The sequence below is a fragment of the Protomyctophum bolini genome (assembly GCF_963924005.1).
Source record: "Protomyctophum bolini genome assembly, chromosome: 20".
NCBI classification, from domain to species: Eukaryota; Metazoa; Chordata; class Actinopteri; order Myctophiformes; family Myctophidae; genus Protomyctophum; species Protomyctophum bolini.
In genome coordinates, this window is record NC_137881.1 from 13,085,573 (window position 1) to 13,102,445 (window position 16,873).

The 16,873-nt window shown below is 45.0% G+C and overlaps 1 protein-coding gene across 3 annotated transcripts in view; it reads left to right on the forward strand.

Annotated features, from left to right (window-relative positions):
- intu (inturned planar cell polarity protein) overlaps positions 1–16,873 on the forward strand; it is a 38,691-nt gene that overhangs the window by 15,306 nt on the left and 6,512 nt on the right. For 2 of the 3 annotated variants that reach the window (XM_080792394.1, XM_080792392.1), the window contains exons 6-14: positions 1,815–1,933; positions 2,354–2,443; positions 2,680–2,757; positions 5,479–5,668; positions 7,565–7,618; positions 8,500–8,562; positions 8,952–9,161; positions 15,248–15,340; positions 16,318–16,776. In XM_080792394.1, the coding sequence (XP_080648520.1) occupies positions 1,815–1,933; positions 2,354–2,443; positions 2,680–2,757; positions 5,479–5,668; positions 7,565–7,618; positions 8,500–8,562; positions 8,952–9,161; positions 15,248–15,340; positions 16,318–16,776 (1,356 nt within the window). The remainder of the gene's footprint in view (positions 1–1,814; positions 1,934–2,353; positions 2,444–2,679; positions 2,758–5,478; positions 5,669–7,564; positions 7,619–8,499; positions 8,563–8,951; positions 9,162–15,247; positions 15,341–16,317; positions 16,777–16,873) is intronic. The other variant, XM_080792393.1, reaches the window with a different exon arrangement.

The following is a 16,873-nucleotide window of genomic DNA, read 5'->3' on the forward strand; positions in this document are numbered from 1 at the left end:
TTAGCTCTGACTTTGTATTGTTAATTTTTTTGCAATTCGAGTATCTTTTTTTTCTCCATTTTGTCAGTTGAGAGCATCCCAAAACATCATGTTAACCTGGGGTTGGTGGTGGTGTACTAACATTTATCAGAGTTGAAGTCAGAAAAGGGAAACAGACAAACGTTATTGCCCAATATGAGGTTAATATTGTTGCTGTCCGGTTGATTCTACAAGCTAACATGTCGGGATTATTTTTGCCTATAAATGACATGCCATTACTCATACTGTACTATATTACTTGTACTGTACTGTAGTACTACTTGTACTATACTAGTCCATTAACTCCATTAAAATGTGGGGAAATTTGGGGCAAAGTTCTCCTATAATGGCAATGCGGCCAAAATAGGGAGTTAATTTGATTTGATTTAGCACAGCATAAAAACAATACAAAAGGGAAAATACGTAGACAAAAAGAAAAGAAAGTGCTGGGAGGAGGTTAAGAAGCCCAAAGGCCTTATACGAGGCCTCAACCTGTGTACAACAAAGCATTTGAAAAAGAAAAAGATTTTAAAGGGATGCCAGAGTGAAAGTGGTTTAAGTAAAGTGTGTGGTTCACTTCCATGGCATAGCCATAGAGTATATGTGAATATATTTACATTTATTGAAGTGGTGGTTGTCTCATTTTTGGAACGAGACTCTCCAAAATGGTTTTTATTTTATTGTCTCTGTCGGATGGCAGCCTCATAATGTCCAAAAGTGTTACTTTTCAGGATTCAAATAAAAAACAGTAAAAGTAGCAGCAGTAAAAGTAGCAGATCTACAAGCTCTTCGAGCATTTAGTGACTGTGTTTTATGATCATATAGGGCATTCATTTACGATAAAAAAACTAAAATAGATAAGAGGTTTCTGCCCGACAGCAACGATATGCTTATTTTTATTTTTTAAGCGTTCCCGGCGGTCTTTTTTTTAATGCGGCTGGTGTCTGTGGATGTTGTTGACCCTGAGGGTGAATATCTTCCTCAGGGCGTTCCGGCTTCACGTCTTTGTTCTGGTTTCCAAGGCTTTCGCCAAGGCCTTCGACTATTCAAGGTTTTCACCCCCCCCCCCCAGTCAAAAAAAACGTGTTTGAAATAGACACTCGTTCTTTCTAAGGTGTGATTTGAGGCCCTGAAGATGAATACAAAAGTAATATCAACATCTTAATACTGTCCAATACTTAGATAGGGAGGTGGGTGAAATTATGACAGGCAGTTGAAATATGGCCCACTGTCAATAAGACACCCCAGTTTTATAAAAGACAAAATTCCAGGAATTTATTGATGTGTTAAATAGCCATCATAGATCCATAACTAGTGACACACACGGAGGGAAGTATTGACTTTCTTGATGTCACAATCTTCAAGGGCCCAAACTTTAACACAAACGGGAAACTCCCAGCCAACACTCCCCACTGACGGGTAGTTACCCCCCCCAGATAGGACATGTAGGGCCTTAGTCCTACTCCTCCTCCCAGCCAACACTCCCCACTGACAGGTAGTTACCCCCCCCAGATAGGACATGTAGGGCCTTAGTCCTACTCCTCCTCCCAGCCAACACTCCCCACTGACAGGTAGAACCCCCCCCCCCCCTCATGGGGTGTTGTAGTTGTATTCAACGCTTCGTGGGGTGTTGTATAGTTGACAGAAAATAGTGAAACATTAATGATCACTGAATACTAGGCTAATAATCGATGAATGAATAATATGTCAATTTTTTTGGCCAAAAAGAGAACTGCAGTTTCAGAGTGAAGGCGACACTCGACAGTAAACCACACTATTGCTTTGTGCGTCTGTAGCAGGAGATCTTGTACCAGTACCCAGTGTCTGAAGCGTCCAGCCAGTTGAAAGGAGTCCGGGGGATCTTCCTCACTCTGTGTGACATGCTGGAGAATGTCACAGGTGGACGCATCGCCAGGTAAATGTTTGTTGTTGTCTTTATTTATTATTAACACCAATTAGTCTATCCTGCTGTGCTTGTGTGTGAAGGAGATGAAAAGTGATAACTTGTAGTTCCTTCAAAGACTGCATTAGCTTCAATGAATACCAAGACTTTCATTGAATTTATTTTATTGTATTTAGTTTATTTTGAGAACCCATTCGCTTTTCGCCGTTCCTATCTGCCTACTGTGTCTCTCGTCTCATAACTTTCCACACTCGATCTTATGCAACCTGTTGTCTGTCTCCCCTATTTCTCCATACTTGACCTCCTTCTCTCGTCCTCCACCTTCCTCTCTCCCTCCTGTTGTCATTCACTGCCGGTGGGGTGGCCATTCCTCCATCCCTGCTACTCCTTCACTTAATCCCTGGTTCCCTCATCTCTCCTGTCTTTCATCAGTTCATCCCTGCTGCTGGGCAAGTACCTGGTGCATGTGGGCTACTGGAAGGAAGGAAGTAATCTGCTGGTCATTGGCCTGCCTGCGGAGAGGTAGAGAACACAGTAACACACACACACACACACACACACACACACACACACACACACACACACACACACACACACATGCACAACCATTATTGTCTTAGATTTATTTTATTTTATTCCCCCAATATTTGTCAATTGGCCTCATTGTAGAGAAAGTCTAGTTCGTGCATATTCCAATATGTGCAGCACTAGGTAGCAGTACTACTAACCGTGTGTTTGTTCCCCCATCGCTGCTCCAGGGTCCCTCTGCTGTACCTCCAGACGGTGGTAGGAGGGGTGGTCCGGACCCTCAAAGTGATGCACGGCTCTTTGGACAGGTCGGTTGGTTAGTGCGGTTGCAGCCTTTCCTATATATTATAGCCCTGCTCCTTTTAGCTGGGTCGGGGCGGGGGCACCTTAGAGGCTCCAGTCCGCCGGCTGTCATTTTCCCTTCTTAATGTAAAATACTAGAATTTCGTGGCCGCTACGCGGCCACTCAATCCCAGAGTTACTTCGCCACGCACTATGGGAAGAAGGAAATGGCGGGAGTTGACTCCACATCGGATGGGTTATTAGTTATTATTATAGCACAATGACAATGATAACGTTGTGTTGTAGATTGTGAGAAAGGGATTTGAAAGTAGCTCTCAAGTCCATAAAACAAACTAACATAGGCTACTTCTCTATAAGCAGAATCATGAATAGGCCTATTTAATTTATAGAAAAGGAGAAGAGAGAGAGAGCAATGTGTTTGTGGCTCAAACTTTGTCCAATATTGTTGAAACAGAACACAAAGATGAGTAGTAGCCTATTTTTTTTTAACACGCAGCACCTCTCTCTCTCGACGTCTCTCTCTCTCTCTCTCTCGTGTGTGTGCACTGCTGCGCAATGTCACAGACAGACACAGACGCGATCAATAATATATAGCAGAAATAATAGGCAAAATATAACACTTTTCCTCTCTATCTGTGACTGTGATCAGCTCCTCACACATATAACTCCTCTCTCGTTCATGTACGCCTGCTCAAATTAGCAGCAACTGTTAGCATAAATTATTTTTTCCCCGTTTGGGGGTGGGGGGGGGGACGCTGTTGGGAGTCAGGTTCGTTGAGGCCCGGTCGTGCTGTCTCACCCCCCGGCCCGGCCCAATGTTGTTCCGCCACTGTAGTAACGGATGGGTTATTGGAAAAGCGAGTTGTAGTGTGTGTAGTTGTGTTGGTCCAAAGCAAACTTCAATTGAAATAAAAGAAATGGTTTTTCATTGTCAGGTCATGAACGCTTTTCATGAGTCAAAAATAAATGTGAAATGCAATGTATAGCCTATTATAAAATCCCAGGTTGATAGAATACACAATCCTCTGTGATCACCAACTCACCAGAACATCTCTCATTAAAAACGTTTGGATTGTCATGTTTGAAAGTATTGTACATGCAACACTGAGCCTGTAAGCTGTGTGATGCTAACGAACTTAAATTGAAATAAAATAAATGGTTTTTCACTTCAATTGAAATAAGATAATTGTTTTGTCATTGTCAGGTCATTAACGCTTTTCATGAGACAAATTAATTTATTTGCATTAAAATCCTCTGTGATCACCAACTCACCAGAACATCTCACATTAAAAACGTTTGGATTGTCATAAGCTGTGTGATGCTAACGCGCTAACACCGTTAGCATGGTCTGTCTTGGTCAAATAAAAAACGGGCAATCAAGACACGCAAGGTTACATGAGTTTATAATGTTACATTGTGTGTTTCTGTGGTAAACAACTGACGTTAGGTCTGCGCACACTGTACGCTGCTATGGCAACCTGTCATCAAATGCTGCTAACGTTGTGTTCACCACTGTTAGCATGTGTGCTATCAAGCCAAAGCTGAGATAGATATGCAACTACTACTGGGGAAAATGTCATACAAAGCCCAACACCTAATTTCGGAATGTTATTGTGACCTATTGAGCACAAACAGACCATCATGATTTGCTTGCTGGACCTATAATTAATTTATTTGCATTAAATGTCCACTCGCCCATCAAAAAGAAAAGCAAGTGTGAGCTCGACGGACAGAACAGAGCTGGTGACGTATGAGGCAGGGTGTTGCCAGGTTTGCGAATTGTAAGCGAGTTGTAGTGTATGTAAGTAGCGTGGTTTAAAGGGCTGGTTGGGCTTGTTTCTGACCGTGTTGGGGCAGCAGTGATTCCGTGTTCCGTGTAGGAATGTTTCATAAAAGTAATATTTAAGACGTAAATAAGACACTTGAACGGCGGAAAAATAGCCTATGTCAGTTCGGGGAGCGTGGCGAATTTATTTTGCATATAGAGATGTGTGGTGAAAGTGTGGTTCGGTCGGAGATAGAGCATGAAGAATGAGTATGGGTACACCTTTTCACTTGTATAGTAGATACTGCAGTATAAATAGTACAGGTTGTCATCATGAATCTGAGCAGTGGGGACTTCCCACCTGTTTTTTAAACAGAGCGTGCATTGTCTGATGACCCCCCCCCCTCTCCCTCTCCAAATCACTCTCTCTCTCCATCATTCTCTCTCTCATGCACGCACACACACACACGCACGCACGCACTTGACATGAAATTGTTTGAGAACCACTGATATACCACTGAAACATAAGGTTTTTCAGAAAACTGTCAGGATTTAGAAGACATTTGTAGAATCTGCTCTCAGGTCTTAATGGGTCATGTGCGTGTGCGTGTGCGTGTGCGTGTGCGTGTGCGTGTGTGTGTGTGTGTGTGTGTGTGTGTGTGTGTGTGTGTGTGTGTGTGTGTGTGTGTGTGTGTGTGTGTGTGTGTGTGTGTGTGTGTGTGTGTGTGTGTGTGTGTGTCGGGCCATGACTCTTTAAGGTGGACAACTCTCCATGACCTTTAACCTTTTAAAGGACCACTTCACCACTTTCAAACTGCCTTCATACAGTATAATTGGTCCTCACTAATGATCATGATAAAATGGCACAATTATTTGTTACTAATTAGTATTGAATTAGTTACTAATTCAATACGGTGAACTGGGCGCTCGGGGTGTCAACCTTTGACCTCTTGTGGTGCAGTGCGTTCCGCCAGGTGGACAACGCTCCCAGACTGGACCACTTCTTCTGCCTGCTCTTCCAGCAGCTCATCCAGCCGGCCCGTTTGACGGACAGCTCCTCGGCCCCGCCCCCGGGCCCCGACGTCTCGGGGGCGCTCTTCCTCGACGGCCTGCCCGCGGTCCGGTGGCTCACCCTGCCTCCTGAGATCAAGGTACGTGTGTGTGTGCGTGTGCGAGTGTGTGTGTGTGTGTGTGTGTGCGAGTGTGTGTGTGTGTGTGTGTGTGTGTGTGTGTGTGTGTGTGTGTGTGTGTGTGTGTGTGTGTGTGTGTGTGTGTGTGTGCGTGCGTGTTGAGAGAGAGAGAGTTTGTCGAGAGAGTTTGTGTTAATATCCGAATATTGATATATTATTTATTTCAGCTGTTACAATTCAGGAGAAAGAAGGGACACCAACATGACCCACTTTAGTAGCTGAATGACTATAGTATTAGAATTGTTTTGTCTTTTTTTATGTCCAATGTATTTGCATAATTTAAATTCACATAGTTAACATAAGTAACCGCTATAACTAAATGCTTTTGAAATTCAATAAACGTGTAACTTTTCAGGATTTCAATTCAAATATAGCAAAAATAGCTCAAAACACGTCGCACAACGACACGTTTTGAGCTTGTAGATCTGTTATTATTATTATATATTTGATATATTTGGCGCTAGTCGGGAGTGAGTTTGGAACTATGCCCTCTCCATCTTCAAAGTTGACCACCCCTGCTGTATGCATACTGTATGTGTGCACGTGCATGCAAAATACATCTTTGTAGGTCGAACAAACACCGAGTTTGAATTGTTAATGATACTATAAATGCTACTTCTTTCTAATCATAAGCATAATAACGACAATAATATATTAATAATGATCTGATTTAAAAATGTGTAGTGCTCCAAGTCTATTCTCGGCTGGAGAAGGCCTGTGTACTATTAACTTGCAAAAGTAATGAAAGTTTTCCGGCAACCGTATTCCAAAGTGGAATAACATATTTGAAGTGCAAAAAGTGCAGTTGGGACTACTACTTAAAATCCTCATAGCACATAATCTGTGGTGAGTTTTAATGCCAGAGATGAATTTTTAATGGATGTTGCCCTCTAGTGTCTAATGTGTAGAATGACACCTCATATACTGTATCACAGGCATCTCACAGAGTTCCTATGCTAGGTTCCTGCATTTTCTTGACTGCAGCTGCAGACCTAGGCCTCACTCACACCTTTCGATCTGGCATACAACATTGATGCATGCTAGATGTAAGCAAGATGTAAGTGTCATGGCCGCCCCAATGCATTTCCAATGGAAGTCACATGGTTTGATACATTGATACATATACATTTTGGACTACAAGCTGTTGTATGGCTTTCGGCTGTGTTTCGACTGCCCCCCTCCCCCTCATACAACACAAATGTTGTGTCAAACCATGTGACTCCCATTGGAAATGCATTGGGGAAAGATGTATCACACCCTTTGTATACAACAAGCATACATCAGTCTGTTGTGAAGGTGTGAGTGAGGCCCTAGACATTTTTTAACATAGTCAAAGTCAAGGCAGGCACACCGACCGAAGCGGCCTTGAGCCCCTAAGCAAGGCAGTAGCCAACTAGCCAAATGAGTGACCGTACTGACTGAGCAGTGTAATGACCACGCTGTTGGCTAAGCCAGTGGATCCCAAACGTTTTCATGTCAAGGACCCCCAAATTGACACTAATTAGCCCGCGGACCCCCATTTGAAGAGATAATGCCAGGGACCCCCATAAGAGAAGATCTTTATGGCTCTAGCAGTCCCATGCCTTCGGCGTGGTGGAGACAATAATACAATTAAGAACTAGTGTCTTGTCTGCTATAGCGTGCTGCTTGCTTATGTTATGGGATATACATACTGTTTCCGTTTACTACTTTGTCATCATTAATTCAACAATAAATACTTATAACACGCACAAATAAATTGCATTAAACAGTGCTGCAGGGCGGGTCTTGCCGCAGACCTTTTGGCATTGGGATATACTGTAGGTACAGGATTGAGTTCAGCTTCCTCGGGTCATGTTGATGTGTCTCTGTTCACAGATGGAGGTGGACACTGTGCTGTCTGATTTTGAGTCTTCAGACTTTGGGGAAATGGTAAGACCTATCTATGCATATTGAGGGGGGGGGGGGGGGGGGGGGCTTGTAGATCAGCTTGTAGATCTGCTATTTACAAAGCATGTTTATACATTTGGAAATGGGACATTCTGCAAAATGAGTGCTTTTATTTACTTTCAGTACTTAGTATATTTTAATGTGAATACTTTTGTACTTTTACTCAGGTTCCTCTTTTTTTAACTTGCACAGCGTATTTCTGCATTGTAGAGTTCTTACACCACTTATAGCATATTGCTGAAGCTCTCCTCCAGTGAATTCACCACTTTTTCTCATTTAAAGAAAAATAACTTTATTTTTTCTTTTCATTTTGTTTCATAAAAAAAGTATTTCATATCATAATGTTTGTAATAATTTATAATCTGTTCAATAAAAACAAATTTGACAAAAATAACTAGCTTCTCAGGGAAAGCATAGATCCTTCAATCATCTTTATGAATAAAGAAAATGGAAAAAATAAATGTAGAAATAGCATAATACAAAATACCGGAATTCGCCGATCCACAAGCTTGCAGCGATTCGCATCGCGATGCTTTGAGAGTCTGTAGTGTAGATGGACGTTTTTTGTATGACAACGTATCATTGGGTAGCTGGATTGTATCCGGTATTATGTCATAATAACCATACAGTCCTGGTGTTAATTAGAGCCCTGTGCGTTAGCCAAGAAAGACCATCTGTCTTCGAGGACTATTTATGTGCGTGCGTGCGTGCGTGCGTGCGTGTGCGTTAACTGTACCAAGTGTGATGTGGCAAGGTGATTACAGTTAATCACCAGACCACCATGTTGTTTCCTCTCCTGTTCCTGTAAATCCATGTCGTCCTTTCCTCTCTCCCGCTGTGCGTTCACGCTCCTCACCTGGCAGTCAGAAGACTTCTATGGCCTGAGACGTCTGTATGTGACCCTGGGCTCCTGTCTGTTCTACAAGGTACTGTAGCTGTCACATTTTAATTGATAGAATTGTAAAACACAAACATTGAAGACGAGGGTGAGGACTCAAATTCTGATTGGCCGGAATGAGATGATGTATGATGACGGGTGTGATTTTATTATAGTATAGTTTGATTACTTCGGTTTTGAAAAGGTTTAATAATTGTCACTTCACACTGTCATCTGGGGACCCCCCCAGCGGCCGTTCGACTGATAGAATTGTAAAACGCAGCCCTAAGTGCCAGAGACGTTAAAACGAGTTTTCCTACCAGTTCCTTTTCTCCTCGCCAAGCAGCCCCGGCTGCGTTGATTACGTTCAACCCTGTAAAGCACTTTATTTAGAGGGGTAAACGTCTCTGGCCCTTTCTCTCCCCTGCTCTATTCTAGGGCTACCTGATAGCCAACCACCTGCCCAAGGAGGACCTGCTGGACGTGTGTCTGTACTGCCAGCACTACTGCCTGCTGCCCCTGGCCTCGGAGCAGCGTGTGGGCCAGCTGGTCATCTGGAGGGAGGTGTTCCCTCAGTGCAGAGCCCTGCAACACAGCACGGTCTACAGCCAGCCTCACGGACGACACTTTCTGCTCATAGTCGGACTGGTATGTGAGTGCATGCTTGTGCGTGCTTGTGCGTGTGTGTGCGTGTGTCACTGTGTGTGTGTGTGTGTGTGTGTGTGTGTGTGTGTGTGTGTGTGTCAAAAGCTGCATATAGGAGGGGCTAGCGCCTGATATGGCTGGATTTCGCACTGAACTAACACGTGAGGAATATAAGCAATGAGCAAAGGACTGCTTGTATATGATGTTGTTTATTTGAAGAGATCACAGATCCTGGCTTTTCCCAACAGCCCAGGCAGGTTCCAACAACATACTGAGACAGATTCAGAATAGTACTTTAAGTAGAGTTAGATCCCACCCACCAGGTGTGAGAATCTTGCTTACAGACAAAGGGGGGAAGATGAGGGGGAAGGGGGGGGGGGGGGGGGGAGAAACAGGATGAATAGGGCTAGACACACAGGAAGAGGGGGGGGTGGGGAAATCAGGTGAAGGCAACAGCCGAGTGTGTAAATTCAAGAGAGCCATGCTGTTGTTATCACAGCATGGCTCTGAGCTCCAAGGCTCCGGGTGTCTAGACGAATTCAGTGTATTCGAGTACAGTGGTACAATGGAAAATCCTCCTCAAATCCCTCATTTTGTTAATTTAAAAACAACTTAATTAAACAATAATTGTACATTTTCCATAATTTGTATAGTGAAAAGTCGCTCGTCAATCTGACCCACAGGGCTATAAACCCTCCAATTCTTGGTTTCCCTGTAAAGTGAAGTGGAATTATAGCTCCGAACAGTGAGGGTCTGGTCGGACGTACCGTTTGAGTGAACACAATTAGCCTTAAGGTGTAATGGTACATCTCTAGTCAATTTGACAAATCTACAGCGTATCTCATCTGCTGTCATTGGAAGTGGTCTTACTGGCACCGAGTGAGTGTGAGCAGTCGGAAAAAGTGTACATGCATAACAAGATACGTTGCTATTTAAGTCAGAGCGTTGCACCATCATGTGAACCGAATTATACCACAAATTATCAGTGAGTGTGTCACGGTTTGGCTCTTCATGGTGTCGGTGGTCAGCAAGGTAAAGTAATGGGCGAAGCTGTGTAAGTGTGTCAGTCAATGCGATTTTTTGCTGAACTTTGTGCATGTTGTCATATGTGAAATTCAGTAATCCAGGCAATGGTGATGGAGCTATGTCAAGAAATATAGGGCCACAGGGATCCTTACCAGATACTTGGATACAAATCACAAACCACCCTTGGTCAGACGTGACAGCGTTTTCCAAGGTTAACAGAATGTCAGTAGAGTGTTGGTTGATTTTCTTTATGCTTAACCTACGTCTTAGTTGTGTGAAATCACTTGGCAATAGATACCCCCATCCTCCGCTCGTGGACCATACTGCCCGCTTCCAGCTACCACAGTACCCTGCTTCCTCGTCACTCAGGACATAACACATGTAGACAGGATACCATGTCCAGGCAGAGGGTGGACAGGAGACATATAGGCACACATCAATCAAGACAGTAGAAGTAACACCATTCTTCACAGTGACATTCCTAGATTGGGTCAGTTCGGGTTGCCAGGTGCCTCGGTGGTACTCGGGTGAGCGTTTGGTGCGGGTGCGTGTGTGTGTGTGCGTATTTGGTGGAGCCAACGACAGGTGGGACAGTACTCCTAGCAGGCCCACGAACAGGGCTGCACCACTGACCTTGGTGCGTGTATTGAAGACAGTTTTCTTTTTTGGTGTGATTGTTTTGTCAGGAGAAATGTTGAAGTCACTTTGCAGCAGGGGCATGCCTTTTGGTTCAGGCTGTGTTCCGGCTTCTGCCTGTATGCAATGCATTTGTCTATTCTAGGTGTGGTTGTGAGTGTGTATTTGTTGAATAAAGCTTCTTGGGTTGGCAGGGCTTCTTTCACTCAGGTGGAAGTGTGAAGTCCGATAAGCTATCTGTCAAAGCCCGGTTGAACAGGTGAGGAGAATTGTGAAAACCTTGACATAGACGAGTCCATGTCCAAACCTTGCCCTGGACCGGTGATGGTAGTCTCGTCTGGAAGCGCAGTCCCACATCGGCCCCAGTCCTCCTGTCCGCCACTCCCCGCCAGTCAGTTTGGTCGGCGCCCGTTGTCGTCCTCCTGTCTCTGGACTCCGTTGTCTCCCTCAGGTGAACGGTAGCCTCCCTCGGACGATCGGTAGGTTTGTTCATGTTCGTCATAATAGCCTCTTCTGGCCTCTCTCATGCGGCCATTTCCACGACCTCTTCCCCTGTATTTTCTTTTTTGTGGGCAGTCGGATCTCCAATGATCTGGGCTGTTGCAATTGAAGCAACATCCATCATTGAATCGGTTCCTTTCATTATCTGATTGGTCCCTTCCGTGTCTCCTGTAGTTATTCTTTTTCTTTTCTTCTTTGTCTGTTGCCAGTATAGTGACAGCGTCCATCATGGCAAGCTGAAGAAGCACCTCTTTCATCGTGGGCCTGTATGTACGGCAGAAAGCCTTCAGTTGTCCAGTCCAGCGGCGTCCTCCCACTTCATTGAGTTTCTTCAGTGTAGCTGCATATTGCGCTATATCGTCTGGGGACCACAAGCGTTGAACCATCATTACCTCGCCATATGGGTTCGCCACCTCAATCATCGGGCATTGTATGTCAGCCGCCTGTTCCTCTTCATTCATCCATGGGTCAGAAGTCTCATTTGGGGTGGGCGTGTTGTCTGGCAATTGGTAAAACCGTGGCGCGCCTTGTGCACGTGTCACTGGCCCAGGCTTTCTTCCCTGTCCATATGATAGTATGTTGTCCTGGGCGATGGGAAAATCCCTGTGACGAGCCGCTGACTCCCCGTTGTGAATAGGGGTGGACCAATATGCTGGTGGGGGAAAAGTCTTCTGTTTTGTTGACACGGAAACTGGAGTTCTTGGCTGTGCTGTGTTGCCCAGCTCTTGGTTCGAAATGTCATTGGTTTGAGTGGAGTTCCTGTTGCCTTCTATTCTGTGAGATTCTTCCAGTAGGTTGAGAGACATAGCAGACACCAGGGATGGCGTCGGAACAGAGGGGGCCTGCTGTGGGTTTCCCAGAGAGGGGGTTTGAATGTCCTGTGGGGGGTGCGAGTTTGTGGTGAGAGGAGAAGGTGTGACGTTCTGGGATTCAAGCTGTTGTTGTCTGATGGTAGACACCGGGGGTTGGTAGACGCCGGGAGTTGACTGAGACGCCGAGGGTTGACTGACTGGCATAGGAGGGCATGGGCAGTCGAGGTCCAGGTCAATTAGGGTCAGCGCCTGCAGAGAAGGGTACAAAGGAGAGGGAGAAATCTGCGAAGCTACATATGTAGGAGGAGCCTGTGGGCATGTCTCTTGCTTTAAAGAATCTATTTGTGGCAGTGATTTCATGTCACTTTTCCGCTGTCTATATTCTGCTTCGTCCATCCACATTGAAAGGATTTTTTTGTGGAGGTCACATTTCATTAGTTTGTGTGTTTTTACTGTCTTTTTCCTTCTCATTTTATTTTCAGCTTCTTTTAGCAGCTCTTTTAATTCAAGCAATTTCTTTGTACTTAAAGAGCCGTTTTCTGGAAAACCCATTTGTTTCCATTCATCCAGGCAGTCTAGCGCTTCTGGGCCATACTTTGCAACCATCTCTCGCATAATCGAAGACCATCTCTCTTTGTCTTCTGTGGCCTTCTGTGGCGAACTTTTCTTATTTCCCATATTGAAATAGTGTCAGCTTGACGTTCTTTCTTTACTTTAAAGCAAGCACTGTATCTTTATGTCATTCTGTGACGACAACAAATTGTATGTTGTATTGTAACAGTTAAACAAGTTGTCTTTGTGCTTTCAACTTAACTTTCTTTGCAAGCACCTTTCTTTATGTTGTTTCAACAAGGTTCTTTGGCTTGACTTATCTGGCGTTCTTTCTTTACTTTAAAGCAAGCACTGTATCTTTATGTCATTCTGTGACGACAACAAATTGTATGTTGCCAACAGTTAAACAAGGTGTCTTTGTGCTTTCAACTTAAAGGTCTCTTTTCTTTACTTTAAAGCAAGCACTGTATCTTTATGTCATTCTGTGACGACAACAAATTGTATGTTGCCAACAGTTAAACAAGGTGTCTTTGTGCTTTCAACTTAAAGGTAATGCAAGCACGGTACTTTATGTTGTTTTAAAACAAGGTTCTTTGTGCTGCTACTTGACTTAATGCAAAACAAGGTCTCTCCTTATGTTTTACAAACTTGACTTATGCAAGGTCTCTCTTTTCTTTTCTGTCCACTAGGCTAGATTTCTGTATTTTGTGACTTGACTATTAGATAGGTTTGGCAAAATATGGCCTTTAGAATTATAATTAGCACTTCAATTGTCAGGATTTTTTTAATTTGGAAAATTCTCACCGTTTGTTTTTTCAGTGTAGCCACGGGTTTTGTTGAAATCCTGGCGCCGAACTCCGTAAATGCCTTGATTCTCCAGTAGATGTGTTGATGGACAAATCAGTCCAAAGTAGCCTTTCCGGAGCTCGGGACGACACAGGATCCCACTTCTGACACCAAATGATATGGCTGGATTTCGCACTGAACTAACACGTGAGGAATATAAGCAATGAGCAAAGGACTGCTTGTATATGATGTTGTTTATTTGAAGAGATCACAGATCCTGGCTTTTCCCAACAGCCCAGGCAGGTTCCAACAACATACTGAGACAGATTCAGAATAGTACTTTAAGTAGAGTTAGATCCCACCCACCCCTCCTCACGCCCCTCAGAAATAACAAAGAGTTTTAGAGTTGAGGCGAAAAGATTCCCGTTAGGATACATTTTAGGGTGAAGCAGGTTTGGGTAATAGATATGGGTTTTGAGTTCAGGGTTAGATGGGGTCTCCAGATATATATACAAGTAGAAATGTTTTTATTTAATGAAAGATTGGTTTAGATATTCCCACAAAGATAAGTAAGACACATGTCAAACACTGTGAGTCCCCGGCGAGTCCTCGCTCAACGCCTGAGTGAAATGTGACACGGCCGACACAGACACTGGCGTGGTGGTTGGTGGCTTTGATTACTTCAACAGCATTGCTCTCTCTCTCTCTCTCTCTCTCTCTCTCTCTCTCTCTCTCTCTCTCTCTCTCTCTCTCTCTCCCTCTCTCTCCCTCCCTCTGCGTTGACGAAAGCAAGAGACGTCTGGTCTCTGTGGCTGAAGCCATGGTCAGCAGCCAAGCCACTGGAGTGCACAAGTCAAAGCATTCCACCCATTCAGTGAATTCACCCACCCAGCAGTGAATGAATGTGCTGAACGTGATGTACGGCTTGATGCATTTGTGTCTGTGCCCTCTAGCAGTGGTGGGGAAAAGTACTAGTATAGAAATACTCCGCAATTCAAAAATTGACTCGAGTAAAAGTACAAAAGTAAAAGTACTCATAATGCAGAATGTCTCATTATTACACCGTTTTTGAGGGGCGACAGCCACTCCTATGTCCAGCTTCTGGTGTATGTGCTAACACACACTTTGCCCCAACACAAACAGTAAATGCCATTGACAATGAATGGACAATTTTGAGTGTTTGTGTAAACACAAACATTGCGTAAACACAAACATTGAAGACGAGGGTGAGGACTCAAATTCTGATTCTATGATGACGGGTGTGATTTTATTATAGTATAGTTTGATTACTTCGGTTTTGAAAAGGTTTAATTGTCACTTCACACTGTCATCTGGGGACCCCCCCAAAAGCAACCAATGGTTGAGAGCATTGGTTCCCAAACGAGGACCCCCAAATTGACACCAATTCCCCGATTTGAAAAGATATGCCAGGGAGTCAGGACCCCCATAAGAGAAGATTATTACGGCACTAGCAGAGATTCTCAACCCGTTTAATTTCAAGGACCCCCCAGTTTTAGTCTACGGACCCCCGTTTAATGGCATTTCTATCTCTGGGACCCACATTTATATTGTAAAATCAATGTTAATTTAACTCTGACAGTGTACAAAAGGGTCCATTTGGTTCCAAACTATCATTTAGCTGGGGTCCCCCTGGAACTCCCTCAAGGACCCCTGGGGGTCCCCGGATCCCACTTTGGGAACCACTGATGTAGAGAGCATGCCAGGTGTAAAGTGGTTGATAACAGTAAGAGTATTGTGTGTTCTTGTTGTCATCAGCGACACTTCATGCAGTGTGTGTTGCTGGAGGCGGGGGGGTGTGCCTCTCCTGCCCTGGGCTCTCCTGGACCGGACTGTGTCTATGTGGACCAGGTGAGCAACAGTGTCGTTAGTGTCGAAGTGTCCTTGAGCAAGACACTGAACCCCTAATTGCTCCTGATGTGCAGGTTGGTGCCTTACATGGTTTCCTCTGTCATCGGTGTATGAATTTATGTGTGAATGTAATGTATGTAAAGTGCCTTGGATAAAGGCACTATATAAATGCACCATTTACCATTTAACAGTAAAACACACATGATTGACTGGATGACAATGAAACGGGGCCATAGACCAGGGGTCTTCAACAAGAGGGGGTCCTCTGAGTTAGTAGTTACTCTTAGTACTACTCTTTTTCTGAGGAGAACTTCAGCCAAAAATATAGCAGATCTACAAGCTCACTTCTACAAGCACGAGGCGTTATGATCTTGTAAATCGGCTATTTTCGTCAAAGAGTTTTGGTGTAGAGGGGGGGAAATAGAGGGGTCCCACTGGGAGTACACCCCCGGGGCAGACCAAGGATGAGATGGAGGGATTACATCGCCACACTGGCCTTGGAACGTCTCGGGATCCCACAGGAGGAAGTTACTAATGTTGCTCTGGAGAGGGAAGTCTGGAGCTCTCTGGTGGAGCTGTTGCCCCCGCGATCCCACTACGGATAAGATGGATGGATGGGAAGAAATATATTATACATATATAATAGGCGCTGATGACAGTGCATGCCGGTGTACAGTGTTGATTTCGACTTAATACTAAGACGGAAAATGTTCGTCGACTACCTTTTTTCTAAGACTAAATATATTGACAATTTCGTAGACAAATAAAAACTAGACTAAAATGTTAGGAAGGGACTAGTGGACAAGAGATCCAGTATGAGTAAATGACACGTCATTTTACACTTGCTTGCATGCTGAAAATAGCCGATCTACAAGCTCACAGACTAAAACGAAATGAAAACCAGACCAAGACTAAAACTAAAATCTGCTGTCAAAAATCAACAACACTGCTGGTGTATCCTCCTCCCCACCCTCCAGGTGAAGGCCACCCTGCTCCAGCTGGAGGCGTTGGAGGGAGGCATGGAGGAGCGCCTGGCGGCCCCCCCGGCCCCCTGCCTCTCCTGCGCCGACTGGTTCCTCCCCGCCGCCCGCATGGACAGCCTGACCTCCTCCTCGTCCTCACCCATCCTCAGCAAGCTGGCCGGGGCGGTGAAGGGCGGCGGCCAGGCGGGCGGCGGAGGCTCCCGATCCGGACGGAGCCTGTTTGGCGAGCGGGCTCGCCGGGCCAGCCCCCAGAGGAACCAGTCGGACAGCGGCAGCGAGGGCGGCCAGCCGGACGGAGGCTCCGGGTCGGGGTCGTCGGGGATGGCCCCGGGGGGTCTCAGCCCGCACTCCACCCCGGATTCCGCCAGGAAGCTAGGTGGGCGGCGGGACTCGCTGGGGTCCGGGGGCTCCGACGGGAGCGGCGGTGGGGGCAGCGGCAGCCTCTTCAACAGGGTACACTTTGTTTGTTTGAACCCATTCTGGGCGGGAACCCCTTTTGGTGTTTTAAACATTATGTTATAATTTAGCTATTGAAAAATAGCAGATCTAC